At 44.2% G+C, this 17,976-nt stretch overlaps 1 protein-coding gene across 1 annotated transcript in view; it reads left to right on the top strand.

Moving 5' to 3' along the window:
• Positions 1–503: 503 nt before the first annotated feature.
• Positions 504–17,976, top strand: part of LOC134325080 (calmin-like) — a 53,827-nt gene continuing 36,354 nt past the window's right edge. The window contains exon 1 of the mRNA XM_063007108.1: positions 504–805. Coding sequence (XP_062863178.1) covers positions 721–805 — 85 coding nt within the window. The 5' untranslated portion in view covers positions 504–720. The remainder of the gene's footprint in view (positions 806–17,976) is intronic.

The raw sequence follows: 17,976 nt of genomic DNA, 5'->3' as shown, positions 1-17,976 counted from the left end.
TGCTGATGAAGGTCTAGAAGACGACCGACTCAAACAGCAGCAATAGATGAGCGATCGTCTCTGACTTTACATCTACAAGGTGGACCGACTAAGTAGGAGTGTCTAATAGAGTGGACAGTGAGTGGACACTGCTGTGTCTGATCCACTCATACCAGCACAACACACACTAACACACCACCACCATGTCAGTGTCACTGCAGTGCTGAGAATGATCCACCACCTAAATAATACCTGCTCTGTGGTGGTCCTGTGGGGGTCCTGACCATTGAAGAACAGGGTGAAAGCAGGTTACAAAAACATGTAGTGAAACAGATGGACTACAGTCAGTAATTGTAGAACGACAAAGTGCGTCTGCCAAATGCTGAAAATGTAAATGCATCGTAAGCCCAATCTGGCAACCCTGATGCATACAATCTGGCAACCCCGGGAGAAGGCGTTCCTGGAGAAAGTGGGGAAATGTGAGCCAGGTGCTGCTTCCACGGCACTTCCTTCACTATCATCACACACACACACACACACGGAACGCTGAGGAACCACCGCAGGAACCCCCGCACCTTCATCATCATCATCATGCGCAAACTGGAACCAGCAGCAGCACATCTGCAGTGAACTGGAGCAGGATTTACCCCCGCAGCCGCCGCGATGCCCTCCCAGTGGAATTTAGGACGGGTTTAAAGGAGACTACTGGGACCAGCTGCAGAGGAACCGAGCTGCTTCATCATGGCCGGTCAGGAGTGGAGGGACTGGTTCGAACGGGAGGAACTGATCGGTCAGATCAGCGACATCCGAGTGCAGAACCTGCAAGGTAGGTCGGATCTTCCCCATCATCACCACCACCACCATCATCTTCATCAGGTTGTCCCGTATGCAAATGGCTTGTTTGTGGTTGCGCAAACTTATAGCGCAACAGTGTTTCCGCAGGGAGCGCAAACCAGCTCTTCAGTCCTGTTCTCCCGCAACGGTGAATCGGTTTTAAATACAGATTTTTATCGCGGTTTCAGATCAAACAGCCTCCAGAAAAGTTCGATAATGTGCTCGAAGTTCAGTTTTGCGCAAAGGTGGCGTAAACATTTGTAAACATTACAGCCATAACATTAAAACCACCTCCTTGTTTCTACACTCACTGTCCATTTAATCAGCTCCACTTACCATATAGAAGCACTTTGTAGTTCTACAATTACTGACTGTAGTCCATCTGTTTCTCTGCATGCTTTGTTAGCCCCCTTTCACCCTGATCTTCAGTGGTCAGGACCCCCACTGGACCACCACAGAGCAGGTATTATTTAGGTGGTGGATCATTCTCAGCACTGCAGTGACACTGACGTGGTGGTGTGTTAGTGTGTATTGTGCTGGTATGAGTGTCCACTCACTGTCCACTCTGTTAGACACTCCTACCTAGTCGGTCCACCTTGTAGATGTAAAGTCAGAGACGATCGCTCATCTATTGCTGCTGTTTGAGTCGGTCATCTTCTAGACCTTCATCGGTGGTCACAGGACGCTGCCCACGGGGCGCTGTTGGCTGGATGTTTTTGGTTGGTGGACTATTCTCAGTCCAGCAGTGACAGTGAGGTGTTTAAAAACTCCAGCAGCGCTGCTGTGTCTGATCCACTCATGCCAGCACAACACACACTAACACACCACCACCATGTCAGTGTCACTGCAGTGCTGAGAATGATCCACCACCTAAATAATACTCTATCTCTCTTTCTCTGTTGTGACTCATGAGTTGGTTTGAGTAAATCAGAATGTGCTAATCTATTGGACAACAGTCCCTAAGGTTTGCAGCAAAAAGTGAAAAAACAAACAAAAAAGCATCTAGTGAGCGGCAGTCCTGTAGGCAGAAATGCCTCGTCGATGAGGGTGGTCATACGAGAACAGCCAGACTGGCAAACAGAAAGGCTACAGTAGCCCTGATGACCACTTTTCACAACAATGTTGAGCATAAAAACATCTCAGAGCGCTGTTTCCTTCAGCCAAGATCAGAAACCTGAGGCTACAGTGGGCACAGGCTCACCAAACTGGACAAACTGGAGAGTTGCAGATTGGAAAATGTTGCTTGCAGTTTTTACAACCAGGCTGAGCATAAAAACATCTCAGAGCACCTTTTCCTTCCAAGAACATAAACCTGAAGCAACAGTGGGCACAGGCTCACCAAACTGGACAGCCCAGCTCACCAATAAACTGTATGAAATACACCCAAACGTTAATGCCAAGCCAAGAATCCACCATGGACGACGCATAGACCAGGTCATATACACGAGGTGCTGAATCGGCCACTCCAGAATAACCCACCAACACCTGATAAAAGGAGAAAACCCCCCAACCTGTGAAACCTGCCAAACACCTGTATCAATAAAACACATCTTGATAGAATGCCCAAAATACACTAAAGAAAGAGAACAAGCACACATGCCAGAAACTATCAAAGAGACTCTCACACAAGACAACACGAGAAGACTTTTAACCCACCTTGCAACCATAAAAATAAAAATGAACATAAAATATGGACCAAAATATGAAGAGACATACATAATACCTATTACTGCCATTAAATGACACCAATGTGTTAAACATGGCATTAAAATTTAAATAAATAAACAGAAGCCTTCTACCAGAGTTTGTAGCAAAAAGTGCAAAAACAAACAAAAAAGTGTCCAGTGAGCGGCAGTCCTGTAGGCAGAATTGCCTCGTTTATGAGGGTGGTCGTAAGGAAACAGCCAGACTGGCGAACAGAAAGGCTACGGTAGCCCAAATGACCACTATTTGCCACCATGTTGAGCAAAACATCTCAGAGCGCTGTTTCCTTCAGCCAAGAACAGAAACCTGAGGCTACAGTGGGCACAGGCTCACCTATCTGGGCAGACTGGACAGTTGTAGATACATTTTGATTTCTGGTAAGGATCAGAGTCTGGCGTAAATGGTGTTTCACCTTATTTTCATATTTGGTCGGGGTCACAACAGGTTCCGCCCCCTTTGGAACCACTGGGTTCAATGCAGTAACACACCTGACAGGTCACCAATCTATTGCGGGGCCCTAATGACCTGCCAGTAGCATCGCTGGGGATTCGAACCCTGGATCCCTGAGGTAGTGGGCTAGCCCACACTATTATGAGTCAGTCGTTCAGGCCGGTGGTGGGGGCTCCTACACCGTGTAGAATGCGTCTCATATTTGAATACATGGGCTTACATTGGAAGTAGGGTTGCCAGGTCTGTCAATATGCTGTGAACCTGGTTAAAACCTGGCAACCTAGGTCTGAAGTCCATTTCTTATTCTTGCAACCTCTTCTAACGGACACGGATGAACATGGATGGTTTCCTTGGGCTAGTGGGGTTTCCGCCCACCTTGCAAAAAGCATGCCAGTGGGTGGATTGTGGATATCCACTCTGTAGATCATGCTCTGGGTGTGAGTAGGTAAATGGTTCCTTCTCGGTGACCTGTGTTCCCCCGGGTAGGTTCCGGACCCGTGGTGGCTCTGCTTATGATGACGTGGTCACTAAAAAGAAATGGAACGTGGTAGGTTCCGAACTTCCAAACTGGAACCGTTTCCTTTGTGTGTTCTACAGCGCCCTCTGCTGATGGTTCTAATACAAACGGTTGCAAACGTGTGTCGGTTCTCTGTACAGCACCGAGGTTCTAAGAAGCCTGAACGGAACCGGTTCAAGATCCGGAGATACACTACATTCCCAAAAGTATTCGCTCGTCTGCCTTCACACACATATGAACTTGAGTGACTCCCATTCTTAATCCACAGGGTTTAATATGATGTCGCCACCCTTTGCAGCTATAACAGCTTCAACTCTTCTGGGAAGGCTTTCCACAAGGTTTAGGAGTGTGTTTATGGGAATCTTTGACCGTTCTTCCAGAAGCGCATTTGTGAGGTCAGACACTGATGTTGGACGAGAAGGCCCGGCTCACAGTGTCCGCTCTAATTCATCCCAAAGGTGTTCTATCGGGTTGAGGTGCAGGCCAGTCAAGTTCTTCCACACCAAACTGGCTCATCCACGTCTTTATGGACCTTGTGCTTTGTGCACTGGTGCGCAGTCATGTTGGAACAGGAAGGGGCCATCCCCAAACTGTTCCCACAAAGTTGGGAGCATGAAATTGTCCAAAATCTCTTGGTGTGCTGAAGCATTAAGAGTTCCTTTCACTGGAACTAAGGGGCCGAGCCCGACTCCTGAAAAACACCCCCACACCATAATCCCCCCTCCACCACACTTTACACTCGGCACAATGCAGTCAGACAGGTACCGTTCCCCTGGCAACCGCCAAACCCAGACTCGTCACTCCAGAGAACACGTCTCCACTGCTCTAGAGTCCAGTGGCGGCGTGATTTACACCACTGCATCCGACGCTGTGCATTGCGCTTGGATGCAGCTTCTCGGCCATGGAAACACATTCCATGAAGCTCTACACACTGTTCCTGAGCTGATCTGAAGGCCACATGAAGTTTGGAGGTCTGTAGTGATGGACTCTGCAGAAAGTTGGTGACATCTGCGCACTATGTTCCTCAGCATCCGCTGACCCGCTCTGTCATTTTACGTGGTAACACTTGGTGGCTGAGTTGCTGTCGTTCCCAATCGCTTCCACTTTGTTATAATAGCACTGACAGTCGACTGTGGAATATTAAGTAGTGAGGAACTTTCACCACTGGACTTGTTGCACAGGTGGCATCACGGTACCACACTGGAATTCACTGAGTCCGGTTCCTTTTAAGGTTCCTCTCCTCATCAGCTGGTTTTGGTCCTGGGTTCAGTAAAGTTGCTTTGAGACGACGTCCACAGATGATGTTTGGAGGACGTGGATTAAAACCTCGGCTGCAATTTTTGTTCCTCTGCGCCAGTGTAAGTGGAGGGTTTCCTCAGGGTGGAGGTATTTAAAACGGGGTAAAGCTGGCGCTGCCCGACGTTCCTCCGTCTGGAATTCAGCTTTCACACCTGCAGCTCCTCCGTTTGATCCATAAACACACTCGAGGACGAATCGTTCCCGGGGAATTTTAATGACGGTGTTTATTTAGCCACCAGCTCTTTATAGATTTAGATTTGGGGAATTCTAATCGCCCCCTGGTTCTGTCTGCAAACCCAATTCCACAAAAGTTGGGACATTTGGACCTGCATTCAATTCAAAATGGTCCAAAAACCGTTGTAAGCACGCCCAATGAAATATCACTGCATACTGTTTTTATTGCATTCTACCCCCTGTCCCAACTTTTTTGAATTTACTTTCGTATATGTGTGTATTTTTAAGCAGCAACAGTTTAGGGAAGGCCTTGCACTACTCCTGCATGGCTTTGGACATTAAGAGTAGCTCATGAATAAAGTGGCCACTTAAATGTACACACGCTAAATGACCAAAAGTATGTGGACACCTGTAATAAATATTGAGTGGTGCAGGAAAAATCTCAGCGGTGCTATCAGCTGGCTGGACCTCTAGACAGTCACGATTGGCTATGTCTAAAGGGGAAGAGGTGGTCGAAGCCCTGTAAAAGACTGGCATCCTGTGCAGGGTATTACTGGCATGTACCCAGTGTTTCCTGGTAAAGCTGGGCGACCCTGACCAGGATCAGAGGAGAATGAAATCTAGATGGCCAAAAGTATGTGGACACCTGTACAAAATATTGAGTGGTGCAGTAAAGTAAAGTATGCAGAAGTGTATGTAAACTTATGACACAGTGATGGTCCGAATCTCAGCTGTGCTATCGGCCGGCTGGACCTCTATGTCTATGGCTATGTCTAAAGCAGGGGAGGTGGTCGAAGCCCTGTAAAAGACTGGCACCTTGTGCAGGGTATTACTGCCTTGTACCCAGTGTTTCCTGGTAAACCTGACAATCCTGTATGGCCAAGGTTATGCGGACACCTGACAGTGAGCTTGTTGGAAGTTTGTAAGTAATCTAGTAGATTAGGATCTGAGAAATACCAATAAATTGGTGCGTCCTTAATATTCTGGCATTTCTACACCACACTAAGCAGTTACAGTAGTTTGAAGGTTTGCAGAATGACGTTATCTTCTCACGTATGTTCCTCGTGGAGCTCTAACATGTGGCAAGCGTTGGTCCACACTCACCAGTGATGGACAGGAACTGTACGAGGGATGAAATGGTGCAGAAACGTCCTCTCGGAGCAGATCGTTTAACCCGCGAGACCAGCGAGCCGGAGTACCAGCGCACTGCGTTCCCACGCATCGCTGCCTCTCAGCAGGTGCGTGGGTTCGAGTAGTGCCGTATACGGAAATGAGCCCCCCACGCAACATCAAAGGAGTGGAAATCAAATCGACGAGTGCTCGGTTGTAGTGCGAGTCGTTAAGGATGTGATGAAGATGGTGGAATAAGTAGTCACCTCTTGTGGCCAAAAGTATTTAGACACCTGACCATGAGCTTGTCGGACGTCCTGTTTTAAAAACAACTGATGTTAAAATAGTGACCTCTGTGTGATCTTTGTTTGTGGGAATTTGTGCCCATTAAGTCAAAAGCATGTTTGTATGCCTAGGGAACGGATGCTGACCAAGAAACCCTCAGTTGATGTACCGGTTTATTCCAGAGCTTAGGTTAGGACTTTTCTTCATGACGTTATAGAGCTCACTCATGCTGGAACAGGAAAGGACCTTCCCTAAACTGTTGCTGCGAAGTTAGAAGCATTTTTTTTATATAACTGATTTATTACACCTGTTAGCAAATGTTGTGACTGAAACACATGAATTCTATAATTAGAAGTGGTGTCCCAATACTGTTTTAATGGGATTTAGGTCAGAAAATGGGCCTTGGCTATGTCTTTCAAGCTTGTGCTGGCCCAGTTTAGTTGTATTATGGACTGTTTTGACATTTAAGGTGTTTGCTGGGGCTCTTTAGCTGTTTCCATTCTGTTGTGGTTTGATGTGGTGACTTGTGTTGGTTCGAGTGGGCGGGTCGACCCTGACATTCCCAGGATGCCTTGTGCGACAATTAATGTGTAAATATTATTTTTATACAGTTATGCAGAGCTGTAGGATAGTTCCTGCAATGTTCTGGTAATTGTGTGCAACATGTTGAGGTATTTGTACCAGTGCTGTGGGTATTGTGTACATTACCGCTTAGCTGTTTTTAACTGTACGTAGTGACTCTAGCACCATTCTGAAGTGGGTAGCACTGTCGGCTCACAGCAAGAAGGTCCTGGGTTCGATTCCCCAGGTGGGGCGGTCCGGGTCCTTTCTGTGTGAAGTTTGCATGTTCTCCCTGTGTCCGTGTGGGTTTCCTCCCACAGTCCAAAGACGTGCAAGTGAGGTGAATTGGAGAGACTAAATTGTCCATGACTGTGTTTGATATTAAACTTGTGAACTAGTAATGAGTAACTACCGTTTCTGTCATGAATGTAACCAAAGTGTAAAACATGACGTTAAAATCCTAATAAATAATAAACCCTCACAGTCAAGCAAACGCTCTAATCCCTATAACTCTAAATTCATAACCGACTAAATTCACGGGAAAATGTGCTTAATTTCCTGGTTTTTCAGAAATCACAGATTTCACAACAGTCATTAAATTACACTCAAATTAAATGACTGAATAAATATAAGCTACAACACAGCACAGCTACCTTAATAGCTCCCTGCGTGCACAGAAGCAGCTGTTGGTTTTCTAAACTCAGTTACCCGAGTCGTGTTTTTATCTGCGTTAGACTTCGACATCTTGGAGATTTTGACTAAGCGATTGTGAGTGTAACCAAGCGTATTTAGAGTTTGCTGAGTTTATAAAGAAAGAAATAACATGAACGTAGACAAACTATCAAGAGCAGAATATTTTACTGGTTTGTTCTTTTGAGGTGCAGCACAGAGACGATCACATGTGTAGAGAAGCGACACTTAAAGTCTCTTACACTAACTGAGCACAAGTCTTAAACCTTCCCAGATAAGTGGAGGCTAGTATGTCCAGCAAGCTAGTGGTCAAGTGTCTACATACTTTAGTCCTAAGTTTACGTTTGTCTACGTTTGACTTTTGTATGAAACTGTTTAATGGAGTGAATGGAGAGGTGTGTGTTGTCCAGACCTCCGTTTCTCATCCGCACTGTCAGTGGTCAGTGTCACGGTGTTGATTTTATAAACCTTTTAAAGAAGATGGAGAAGATAACAGACTTAACTTCGGATTTACAGAGGATGGGACGTCTGCTGTAGTGTTTGGATGAGCTGGACTGGAGCCAGTGAGTTCCGAGGTGGACGGTGCGGTGAAACAAGGGAACATCTTTCACTCTTTACTCATTTTGGACGCTCGACCGGTCGAGCAGAGCGAGCAGGTTGGCTTATGATGTGGTGATGAGACTCTGACGATGCTGGAAAATGCCGCTCCGTGTTGTAGGAGGTTCTGTAGGCTACAAAACCGCATTGTTACTGAGAGATTTGGATCTGAGTGGATTTGGAGAAAGCGATTCACCCCCTCCTGTCACATACCTCGATTTATTCTGTCAATACTGCTCTGTGATCCTTTTCCTGCATGTCTTTGATATTCTATATACACTGATCAACCATAACATTAAAACCACCTCCTTGTTTCTACACTCACTGTCCATTTTATCAGCTCCACTTACCATATAGAAGCACTTTGTAGTTCTACAATTACTGACTGTAGTCCATCTGTTTCTCTGCATGCTTTTTTAACCTGCTTTCACCCTGTTCTTCAATGGTCAGGACCCCCACAGGACCACCACAGAGCAGGTATTATTTAGGTGGTGGATCATTCTCAGCACTGCAGTGACACTGACATGGTGGTGGTGTGTTAGTGTGTGTTGTGCTGGTATGAGTGGATCAGACACAGCAGCGCTGCTGCAGTTTGTAAATACCGTGTCCACTCACCGTCCACTCTATGAGACACTCCTACCTAGTTGGTCCACCTTGTAGATGTAAAGTCAGAGACTAGAGATGGGACGATCGGGGTTTTTGGCACCGATTCCGATCTCCGATCTCCTTTCAGGGACATAGCCGATAGCCGATTGCGATGGGGGGGCTGGGGGGGGGGGGGCTGGGGTTTAGCAGTAAATAAAATAAATAAACTTAAAAAGAGCCTCACAGTGAAGATAAACCGGAGCAGCGCGCGTGTTTGTGTGTGTGTGTGTGTGTGTGTGTGTGTGCCTTTAGAAGAGATGCTTTGTTCACAGTATCGCTATAAGTGATTAATTGATTCACGAGTCATTTTTCGCGAAGCGTAAGTTTCTCTTCTCGGTTATCTCTCCGTGTTTACTGTTATTAATTAAATGTCCTGGTTTTAAATAAACACCAGCTACTACAGAACATTCTGTGTGACTCTCTTACATTAAAAAGCTTCATTAAAAAGCTTCATTAAACTGCTGTTACCACAGATCTGTAACCGACCGTCAGACTCGTTTCGTCTAAGGAGCTAAAAGTTCAGCAGATGATCCTGAACTAACGAATTTGGTAATGAATAAACTTTTGCCTCTGATTGGCTCTGTAACGTTTTCTGTTCTCATCTACATCACAAGTAAGAACCGCTCACGATTTACCAAAGTGAACCAGGAGTTTATATAACGTGCTGATAGAATCGACTCAGATGTGACCGGGTTGAATGATCTTTTTAAAGTAAATATTACAATCAGCAAAATTACATCGTATGTATGAGGCACAACGTTAATGATGTTATTTTATGTCATGAAGAGCTTTTACGATGGTTTCTGTACGATGGTTGATGAATGGTGATGTGATGGTTGGCGCGTCGTAGCTCAAAGTCTGGATCGATCCACTGAGCTGTTAACTTAACGTGATCTTTATATATCACACGATCGGATCGGCTACTTTTAGGAGATATCGCCGATCGCCGATAGCATATTTTGATTAAAAATCGGCCGATACCGATTCATAGCCGATCGATCGTCCCATCTCTATCAGAGAAGATGGCTCATCTATCGCTGCTGTTTGAGTTGGTCATCTTCTAGACCTTCTTTTATATTTTTGGTTGGTGGACTATTCTCAGTCCAGCAGTGACAGTGCGGTGTTTAAAAACTCCAGCAGCTTTGCTGTGTCTGATTCACTCATACCAGCACAACACACACTAACACACCACCACCATGTCAGTGTCACTGCAGTGCTGAGAATGATCCACCACCTAAATAATACCTGCTCTGTGGGGGTCCTGACCATTGAAGAACAGGGTGAAAGCAGGTTAAAAAAGTATGCAGAGAAACAGACTACAGTCAGTAATTGTAGAACTACAAAGTGCTTCTATATGGTAAGTGGAGCTGATAAAATGGACAGTGAGTGTAGAAACAAGGAGGTGGTTTTAATGTTATGGCTGAGGTTTTTTTTGCTGCTTTGCACTTCAACATCTTGGACATTTTGACTAAGCGATCGCTAACTGAATTGCCGTAGGATTGCTAGGACGCCTCATAGTGAAAATTAATCAGTAAACGTGAGACTGGATTTAGAGTTGAAGGTCATAAATGCTTGTGTAGGTGTCCCAGTACTTTTGTCCACATAGTGTAATATAACGTAAAGCCACCAGTGTAACTTACACCTGGGATTTGAACTCAGAACCTTTGTTCTCATGTTGAAGCTCACATGGTGCTGACTGATTTTAGCTTCGCAGTCATTCCCATTGATGCGCTGCCATTCCGGGCGTAGACTAATACACGCCCCTTCAGACTGTAGGAGTCACTGTTGCAGTGGCAAGGAGTCAAATGGGGATCTGAACCTCCCTCCTTCTTACACAGATGTGTCTTTTAAGCACCATCCAGGCTGGTGGCACTGCCAAGCATGGCTGTGTTGGACTGTTGCGCCACCCGAGCGCCCCCTATTAAACGCAGGGTTTCTGATTCATCCCTTCTGTTTGAACAAGATAATAACAGCGCTATCGCACAGTGAGAAGGAATCCGTGCTGCCTCAGATTGCTGCGTAATTACTCATCATGCTGGGTTTCGATGTAAATCCCTCCGAGCTACGCTAGGCTAATGCATGTTACTGAATCACACTGTTTATCCGAGTGATTAATGATCTATCAACCACAGTGTCGTGTAAACTCAGATTGTGCTGATTTCACTCACCGGTTTATGATCCCAAGGGGAAGATTATTATACTACTTTAAGTTAAACATACCCACTTCCCTCTGAACTCAGCGCTCCTGAAATCTTCTGCGTTCGCGTCTAGTTTACGTTTCTGTGGAGCCGCCGCGTTTATCCAAAAACTGGGGAACGTTAAAGTAGGTGTGACGTTAATGTTTTGAGTCGGGGGAAGAGTTTTAGATTTGTTTTATGTGATAGTGACACCCAGAGTTTAAACAGTTCAAGCAGTTTTTTTAAAACCTGCTTAATAGCTGGAAAACTTTTATTTTATTTATAAAATACCTCGCAAGCCATTTCAAAAATGGTAACGGGCCGGAAATGGCCCACAGGCCGTAGTTCGGACACCCCCGTCATAGGCATTAATATAGACTATTCCATCTTTTGTGGCTGTAACTGTCTGGAAAGGCTTTCCATAAGATTTCTTAGTCAAGAGGTATTTATGAAGCTTGAATGACTTGCAATCAAAGTACCTATTCATCCCAAAGTTGTTCATGTGATTAAGGTCAGGGTTCTATGCAGCTCACCTAATGCCTGGTTCACACTACATGATTTCTGCCCTGATTTTGGCTCACCGACAGGTCGCCGCTGGATGTGGCAGCTCGGAAGCAACTCGCCGTTCGCTCGTGGCTCGAAACTCGGCTCTCGAGCGCTGTGTGAGAACTGTTCGCTCACTAAATCCTGTAGTGTGAAAATCATTGTGACCAGTTTGCGAGTGGCAGCGAGTGCTATGTGGAACTACAGCCGATAGGAACGCAGGATACAGGGTGAGGGGAAAAATGTGAGACAGGGGTGTAATATAGTTTCTATCAGAATACATCAGCACACACAAGCTTTACAGTATTTGTGACTTATCGTCCACGCCAAACCATAATACCCACGCTGCATTGCAAACAATATTCATTAACCTCCAATTCACTACGGAACAGAACAGCGACCCCTGCTGGTCACGTAGCCCAATCCACTCGGATTCATTTATTTTTTCTACTTGCTGCACATCAGCGCACAAACAACTTTGATCACTCGCTTATTGTTGACGTGCATTTTTGGACGTGGTGTCATTAAACCCCTCGTCACTTCTCACGTGTGTTTTCGTGACAAAACGCAGTTTGGGAGACCGGACAGACTCGCCTGCGATTCCTCCCGGTGATTGATGGTGTAGTGTGTGACTCCCTATCACCGATCAGTCGTGTAGTGTGAAAGCCACACCGACTTAACGGACTCCCGATTACAAGAGATCCAGTCGTGTGGTGTGAACTGTACAGAGCTCTGACGACTTGAATGTCATGTAATGTGAACTGGGCATAAGCTTCTCTACTCCAGACTAGTCAAACCATCTCAGTCATGCTGGAACAGGAAAGGGCCTTCCCCAAACTTGCCACACAGCTGTAAAAATGTGACTTGTTGTACTTAATTCGTTTTGTACACATGTAAGCAATAATTGCGTCTGAAATACTGAATAATTAGAATGGGTGTCTGTTTTATTTTTGTATGACTGGGACTTTTTATATGTCTGTGGCTGATTTTACTGTCATAGAACATAGAATATAAAACATGTTGATTGCACCATGTATATAATGAAGGTTTGAGGACTATAGGCTTTGCTCCACAAAATGACACAGTATATGATGGAATCAGTACGTGTGAAACAGTTCTTTCGATGTTCATTTAATATTTAAGTATTGTACAAGAACCCTCAGCTCTCCCTTTAACAAATAAAACCACGTTTGCAAACTCCACTGTACATCTTGACCACAGGTCTGTAGTAGAAAAGTGGACGACTTTAAACATCTCTGCTTCCAGGTCACTTATAACGCTGGTTTAGTGACTGACCTGAAGTATTTTCACCCTGTAGGACAAACCTGGAATCCGGTGTTTTAATTGTCGCTCTGAAAGCTTCTCTCTCGACTGTTTATAGAGGAATCGCGTCCTTGTGTATGTGGATCGTTACTGCGTTCGTAACGTTGTGCAGTATTTACTGTTTTAGTCTATTCTAAACTTCCCACACGCCTCATTTCTTTGGCAGAATCTTCCGGTGCATATTTGGTCTTCCTCTCTTCATCCTCCATCTGTTTTTGTATATTTTTTTCCAACATATCAAGAAAACCTCTCCCATCTGTTACATTGCTACCTGGCTAGCTAGTGCGCTGTATCTAATGTGCACGGCGCTCCATAGCGGTTTTAGCGGCAAACAATATTATATGATCTGCTGCCTTTTGAAACCTACAGCTGTTGTATTAACTGTGCCACGGCATGGCGGTATATAAGAAATCCATACCATACGAGGAATCAAAGCTGGGATACAGAATGTACCGTCATACCGCCCAGCTCTGGTGTCTACTAACTTTTATCCATATATTGTGACACCCCTTCCAAAAAAAAGGTCTGGACTGTTGAAATAAATTAAAAAAGCAATAAAACAGGTCTGTCATGGGTTGAAAGCTGCTGAAGCACTTATGGAAGGCTACCCCAAGGTACTTAAGTACTTGGATGTATTCCTTTATCTGAGGACGGCATTGACCCAAAACACACAAATATTGTCAGAAAAAAATCAGTTTATAAACTGGCCTTACTACAGTCCTGACCTCAACCCTGATGAGAATACAGACTGTTCTAAAAAGTCCAGGAAAATAAACAACTGTGGTTGAACTCCGAACTCCAGTCAGAGAACCAGAAGTTTACTGATTGCTGTGAAAGCACCTGATCAGGGTTAAAACAGCTAATGTGACATTTAGATAAATACTAAATGTGCTGTGTGTATATTTTCGACACATTTAACACACCAGCAACATAAATGATATTTATATAATAATATAAATAATATTTTTAGTTTTTCAATCTGCCAGAGTGGCTGTTTCAAGTTCCAAAACAAGCTAAAAATGCTAAAGGTGCTAGCTAACAGTGCTACTGGCTGTTAGCAGAATGACCAAGCATTATTATACTGTAGTATTAATACTGTATTTAAAAGAAACTCTTTCACAGATTAAACTACATTTTACTTGGCATTTGTAGGTTCCAAGATTAGACTGGTCACTATTTTTAATGACATACATGCAGACATCCCAAGTTGCAAAAACTCATTTCAGGGAGGTACCCCCGGACCTCGACCCCGACCCCCCCAAGCCCAAAAAAAAACTACTAACTACTAAGCTAACTGTTCGCATCACAAACACATTAATGTGTACTACATAGTGCACTAGATAGTGTGAAAGATAATAGATTTATGTTCCCTACATAGTGCACTAGTTTGTATATTAGAAAATAATTTATGTTCCTTACTTAGTGCACTAGATAGTGTACTAGATAATAGACTTATGTTTCTTACATAATGCATTAGGTAGCGTATTAGTTTATTAGGTAGCGGATTTAGGTTCCCTACATAGTGCACTAAGTTGTATATCAGATAACGGATTTATGTTCCCTACATAGTGCACTGGATAGTATTTTAGATATGAATTTATGTTCCCTACGTAGTGCACTAGATAGTGAATTAGACAATTGGTTTATGTTCCCTACACAGTGCACTAGATTGTATATCAGATCACGGATTTATGTTCCCTACATAGTGCACTAGATAACGCATTCATGTTCACTACATAGTGCACTAGAAAGTATAACTAGATGATGATTTATGTTCCTTACATAGTGCACTAGATAGTGTATTACATAATTAATTATTTTCCCTACATAGTGCACTAAATTGTATATCAGATCACGGATTTATGTTCCTTACATAGTGCACTAGATAGTGTATTAGACAACTGATTTATGTTCCCTACACAGTGCGCTAGATTGTATGTCAGATAACGGATTTAATACGCGTGTGTGTGTGTGTGTGTGTGCGCTCTTGGTCGCTCGTTCTAGATTCCGGGAGATTTTATCTGACTTGCGGGCATCAGGGAGCCGCTATGTATATGCGGGAGACTCCCGGAACAAATAAGAAATAAAATGTTGCTGGGTCTACTGGGCGCAAAGCAGGAACACCCTGGAGAGAGAGCCAATCCGTCGCAGGGTTTTAGCTGCCAGTTCCCATATGACTATATGTTATTACTTCTATTATTATTTTCAGCTTTAGTTTTAGTCCATGCCAACTTACACATTCTGCCATGTACATGGTATTTATATTCTGCCTGTATCACCCACCTTGATACTTACACCACTTTTGTTTACTATACTGTTATATTTTTTTGCACACTGTATATTGTATATCTATCTGTCTGTTGTCTGTTTGTCTGTCTGTCCTGTATTACCCACCCTTATACCTACACTACTTTTGTTCTTTTGTGCCCAAGATCTTTGGCTTGGATTATATGGGCACAAATTCCGACAGACGCACTTGAAAATCTTGTAGAAAGCCTTCAGAAAAAAGTGAACACTGGTCAGGTGACTGCATACATTTGGCTCTATAGTGTTATTTGTCCCAGACTGAATGCAGTCAGAGTGTGTGTGTGTGTGTGTGTGTGTGTGTGTGTGTGTGTGTGTGTGTGTGTGTGTGTGTGTGTGTGTGTGTGTGTGTGTGTGTGTGTGTGTCTTTTTCACTGCATATGAACATGGATCTGCATGTAAAAGCCTCTGCAGCCCAGTTCTTATATAAGCTCCGTCTCTCTCTGTAGGACTGCGTGGTTAATAGTGCTTCACTTCCTCATGTTCTACCTCCACTGCCTGATCTTCTCTAACATCCACCTCCTCATCCACCTCCTCACTAATGGAGGCGTGGGCTGCGTGGGTTCTGCACGGCTGGGCTCATCGCTGACAGCAGATTTATACATTCGTAGATGAAAAAGGAAAAAATTATTAAATATTTTAAGAAACCTCTCAAAGTCTATTAAATGCAGAACAGATGAACGTAAACTCTGTGAGAAGAACCAGTTCAGTGCCAACTAAACATGCCAATCAGGGAATGAAGATACCAGTATATTTAATTCTTATGTACCAGTTCATGATGCAAAACATCCAAATCATTTTTGTTAAGCTAATGTGCAGCTTTAAGTTATTATAATAGTTTCATAATTTATGATTTAAACAATAAAAATGCTAGACGACATGGTCACTCAGTGGGTCGCACTGTCGCCTCACAAAATAAAGGTCTTGGGTTCGAATCCCAGCTGTCCATCTTGGTTTCCTCTCACAGTCCAAAGACAAGCAATCAGGTTAACTGGAGATACTAAAACTGCCCTGTGATGGACTGGCGACCTGTTTGGGGTGTTTCCTACATTTCATCCAAAGAAATGTACCCACTGTGACCCTGATCAGGATAAAGCAGTGGTAAAACAGACAGTGAATGAATGAATAATAAAAATGCATCAAAACTCCTTCCTGTTTGGATTCCGACTGCAGTTTGTGAGCAGAACTGCTCCATTTGCGTTTTAGGTGGACGGTGGGGGGACTTCAGCTCTCAGGTTGGTCAAAAGTATGTGGACACCTGTTTGTGAGCTCGTTAGACATTCCAGGTTTTTCTCCCCCTCTCTCCCAATTTAGTGTAGTCAACTTTTCCTCTGCTGCTGGGGATCCCCGATTTTTGCAGTCCCCCCGACCCACGCGCAGCCCCCTAAAGGAGCCCCCTTCCACCAATGCACTCTGCACAGGCGCACTTCTTACACAGTGTTTGAAGACCCCACCCACATAATCCGGTCATCCCTCCCTACAGGCACTACCAATTATTCCCGCTAGATGGCGCCCAGCTGACTGGTGGCAATGCCGAGTTTCGAACCCAGGAGTTCAGAATCTCCGCGCTGGTGTGCAAGCGTGTTTTACCGAGCGGCCCTGAGAAGGCTTCTTACAAGAATTTGAAGTTTGTCTGAGGGAATTTGTGCCTGTTCAGTCCAAAGAAGCAGTTGTACGACTGCGCACTGATGCCGGTCATGAAAGTCTCTGTGGATGTTCCGGTTCATTCCAGAGCTGTTGAGTTGTGCTGAGGTCAGGGCTCTGTGCAGGACGCTGGAGTTTCTGCAGACTTACAGTTATGTCTATAAGGTGTCTATGAGGTTTAAGGGCCTTGCTTAAGGGCCAAAAAGTGGCAATTTAGTGGTGAGGCTTGGTGGTGAGGCTTCAACCGGCAACCTTCTGATTATTAGTCCGGTACCTTCATTGCTGATCTACCACTGGCCTAAATGTCTGCATCTCCTTATAGAGCTTGTTGTTTTGTACACAGGGGCAGGAAAGCAGGCCTTCCCTAAACTGTTCCTGCAAAGTTAGAAGCATATCATTTCCTTTATATTGTTGATTTATTACACCTGTTAGCAACAGTTATGGCTGAGACACATGTATTCAAACAGTAGAAGGGCTGTTCCAATACTTTTTTAATGTATTTACTAATATTGACTCCTGTGTGGTGAATTTGCTTCTGATTTGAATGAAAGGACTTGGAGCTCTTTGTGGTAGGTAAACTGAGTGAGTCATGCACTGACTGGTGAGCCTGTACGCTGGGTGTGATGGAAGCGCTGGTGAGGTCAGGCTTTGTCAGGAGTTTATGAGTTTCAGGTGTTTCTGCAGAATGGAAAACGCATAACAGTCTATAAGGAAAAGCTTACAGACAGACGGGTGTGTTGTTAGTTTTATTTTTTATTTCTTGCCCTTAAGCGATCAACTGTGTTCTTCTGGTTACGACTTTAAAGGCTTATAAATGTTTTACAGTTATTAAGAGATCAGACTTTACACTTATAATAACTGTTCCTCAGTGCTCCTAATTATTACTGTGCAGGCTACTGAAGTTCAGGATGATATAGTTTAACACGGAGGTTCTTCACCTCGATTTTAATAGTTCAGCCTTTTTTTGGAGACCTCACCAAGTCCAAACAAATAAGTAATCCATTAGTACTTTAGTAGTTACAGACCTCTGAGACATCTACACCAGTGGTTCTCAACACTAGAGCGCCTCAGTGAGCTCGGTGGGGTTAAAAAATAATCACCCATAATTGATTACTGGTATACGGGAGATTTCTTGTAACG

Source organism: Trichomycterus rosablanca, chromosome 13 (genome assembly GCF_030014385.1).
Source record: "Trichomycterus rosablanca isolate fTriRos1 chromosome 13, fTriRos1.hap1, whole genome shotgun sequence".
Taxonomy (NCBI): domain Eukaryota; kingdom Metazoa; phylum Chordata; class Actinopteri; order Siluriformes; family Trichomycteridae; genus Trichomycterus; species Trichomycterus rosablanca.
The sequence above is the reverse complement of the archived record's forward strand: the minus strand, read 5'-3'. Positions and strand labels throughout refer to the sequence as shown.